The sequence below is a fragment of the Erigeron canadensis genome, chromosome 8, assembly GCF_010389155.1.
Source record: "Erigeron canadensis isolate Cc75 chromosome 8, C_canadensis_v1, whole genome shotgun sequence".
Lineage (NCBI taxonomy): Eukaryota > Viridiplantae > Streptophyta > Magnoliopsida > Asterales > Asteraceae > Erigeron > Erigeron canadensis.
In genome coordinates, this window is record NC_057768.1 from 40,590,243 (window position 1) to 40,592,537 (window position 2,295).

General features: G+C 34.8%; 1 protein-coding gene across 1 annotated transcript; it reads left to right on the forward strand.

Moving 5' to 3' along the window:
- The first annotated feature begins 591 nt into the window (after nucleotides 1–591).
- Nucleotides 592–1,992, forward strand: LOC122611351 (protein JINGUBANG-like). The gene has a single exon (XM_043784371.1). The coding sequence runs from the start codon at nucleotides 649–651 to the stop codon at nucleotides 1,888–1,890; it is 1,242 nt and encodes a 413-aa protein (XP_043640306.1). The 5' UTR covers nucleotides 592–648; the 3' UTR covers nucleotides 1,891–1,992.
- The last annotated feature ends 303 nt before the right edge of the window (nucleotides 1,993–2,295 follow it).

Consider the following 2,295-nt stretch of genomic DNA (forward strand, 5'->3'; position numbering starts at 1 on the left):
TTATTCACAAGTTCCCAAAAGGTTGAAGGTTTTTTCAAAAAGTTTATCATACAACATACATTTTTATATTATTTCACATGTGAATGAACAAAAATAAAACATGTGAACATATATATTATTTAAGAATTCTCATAGTTTAAAAAAAGGTTCTCAAAATAAAAAACTCTATACATATATATCAATATATGTATGGATATCTATATATATAGGGGGATGGGAATATAGGTTGTTAGGTACCTAAGTTTAGATGTAGAACACTCACATATTATTTTTTTTAATCTATTAAAATTATGGAGCCATGTGATTTAATTAAAATTCAACAAATATTAAAGAATTATTATGTGAATTGTTCTACACCTAAGTTTAGGTGTCGCACAGCCTTATATTCACTTTTCCGATATAATGCTCTCCGACATCTAAGTTTAGATGTGGAACCTCATAATTTTTATAGTTTAAAAAATAAATATATAAGTGTCTAACATCTAAGTTTAAGTACCTAATAATCTCATCCCCATATATACATCATTACATATCTAAATACTAATTAACGGGGTCCATCATCCACCTTCACTTTGTATATAAAAGAATTCACAAACTTCTGTTCCTCACACACATACACTTTATTAAATTCAAATCCAAACAATTAATATGGGTCTTATAAAATGTCACCGCCGGTGGTCAAAAGATCAAGAAATCCAACCGGAAAATTCCAACCATCTTTCTTCACAAACAAGCTTAGCTTCAGTGTCATCTTTAACATCAAAACAACTACAACCAACAACACCACCGGCCCCCACAAACCACCAACTCATCACTACTTTTAGAGCGCACACATCTTCAATCTCATCAGTTACACTTTCAGGAAAACACCTCTTATCCGGATCCTCCGATAACCAAATCCGGGTCTGGCCTCGTGACCCGTTATCTATAACATCACCAAATAACTTAATAAGCTATGGAGAAAGTCCGGTTAAGTCAATGATAGTTTGTGGTGATAAATTATTTACCGGTCACCAAGATAATAAAATATCGGTGTGGAAATTAGATCATGATAATAATAATAATTATAATAATAATAATTGTGTGGGCGCCACACGTGTGGCGACTTTGCCAACGTTGAATGATCGTGTGACGAAAATGTTGTTAGCGAAAAATTATGTGAAAATACGTAGACATAAAACATGTACATGGGTGAATCATGTGGATGCTGTTTCGGCATTGGCTATGTCACATGATGGTAATTTTATTTATTCGGGTTCGTGGGACCGGACATTTAAGGTGTGGCGGGCATCGGATTTCAAGTGTTTGGAATCCGTCTGGAACGCGCACGATGACGCGATAAACGCCATCGTGGTGTCCCGTGACGGATTCGTGTACACCGGGTCCGCTGACCGCAAAATTAAAGTGTGGAAAAATAATGAAGGGGAGAAAAAACATTTTTTGGTAGATACTTTGGAAAAACATAAGTCCGCGGTTAATGCACTGGCGTTAACCGTGGATGGGTCTGTTTTGTATTCGGGTGCTTGTGATAGGTCGATAATTGTTTGGGAAAAAGAAAGTGGTGGTGATGATGGCGGAGATGGGCGGCACATGGTGGTGTCCGGTGCTTTGAGAGGACATAGTATGGCTATATTGTGTATTGCGGTTGTGGGGGACTTGATGGTTAGTGGGTCAGCGGATAAAACAGTTAGAATTTGGAGAAAGGGTATTGATGGAAAAAGATATATTCGAGTAGGTGTATTGGAAGGGCATAATGGTCCAATTAAATGTTTGGCGGCTGCAGTGGATAGTTGTACGGATGCTGATGCTAGTGGTACTAATTATATGATTTATAGTGGGAGTTTGGATTGTGACGTGAAAGTATGGAAAGTATGGGTGCCATTTCTTTGATATTTTCTAATCAAGTGTGAAGAATTTGTTTCGATTTGGAAAGTTGTCTTTTTGTAAATGTAAATGTGAATTAGTGAAAAAAAAAAGATATTTTTTTGGTTATTTTTGAGAGATTTTAGTTTTAATTGTTGGTCATTGTTTAAAAGAATAGTTATATATATAATTGATTAGCCAATTGCCCAATTGTTTGAGATGTAATTAAAAGAAATAAAACACTAGGATTTTTATAGTATGCGATAATCACGATTTTTTTTTTTTTTTTGGAACAACAATTGATTGTCAATGATCATCAACGTATAATTCTAAAAATATATCCCCATCGCTTTTTACTTTATTAAGCTAGGACCTAGGAGGCATATGTATCGCTTTACAATTTGCTGACTTAAAAAGAACAGTTATGACATT

Coding starts and splice junctions, on each gene's coding strand:
- LOC122611351 (XM_043784371.1), top strand. CDS start 649: ATGGGTCTTATAAAATGTCACCGCCGGTGGTCAAAAGATCAAGAAATC.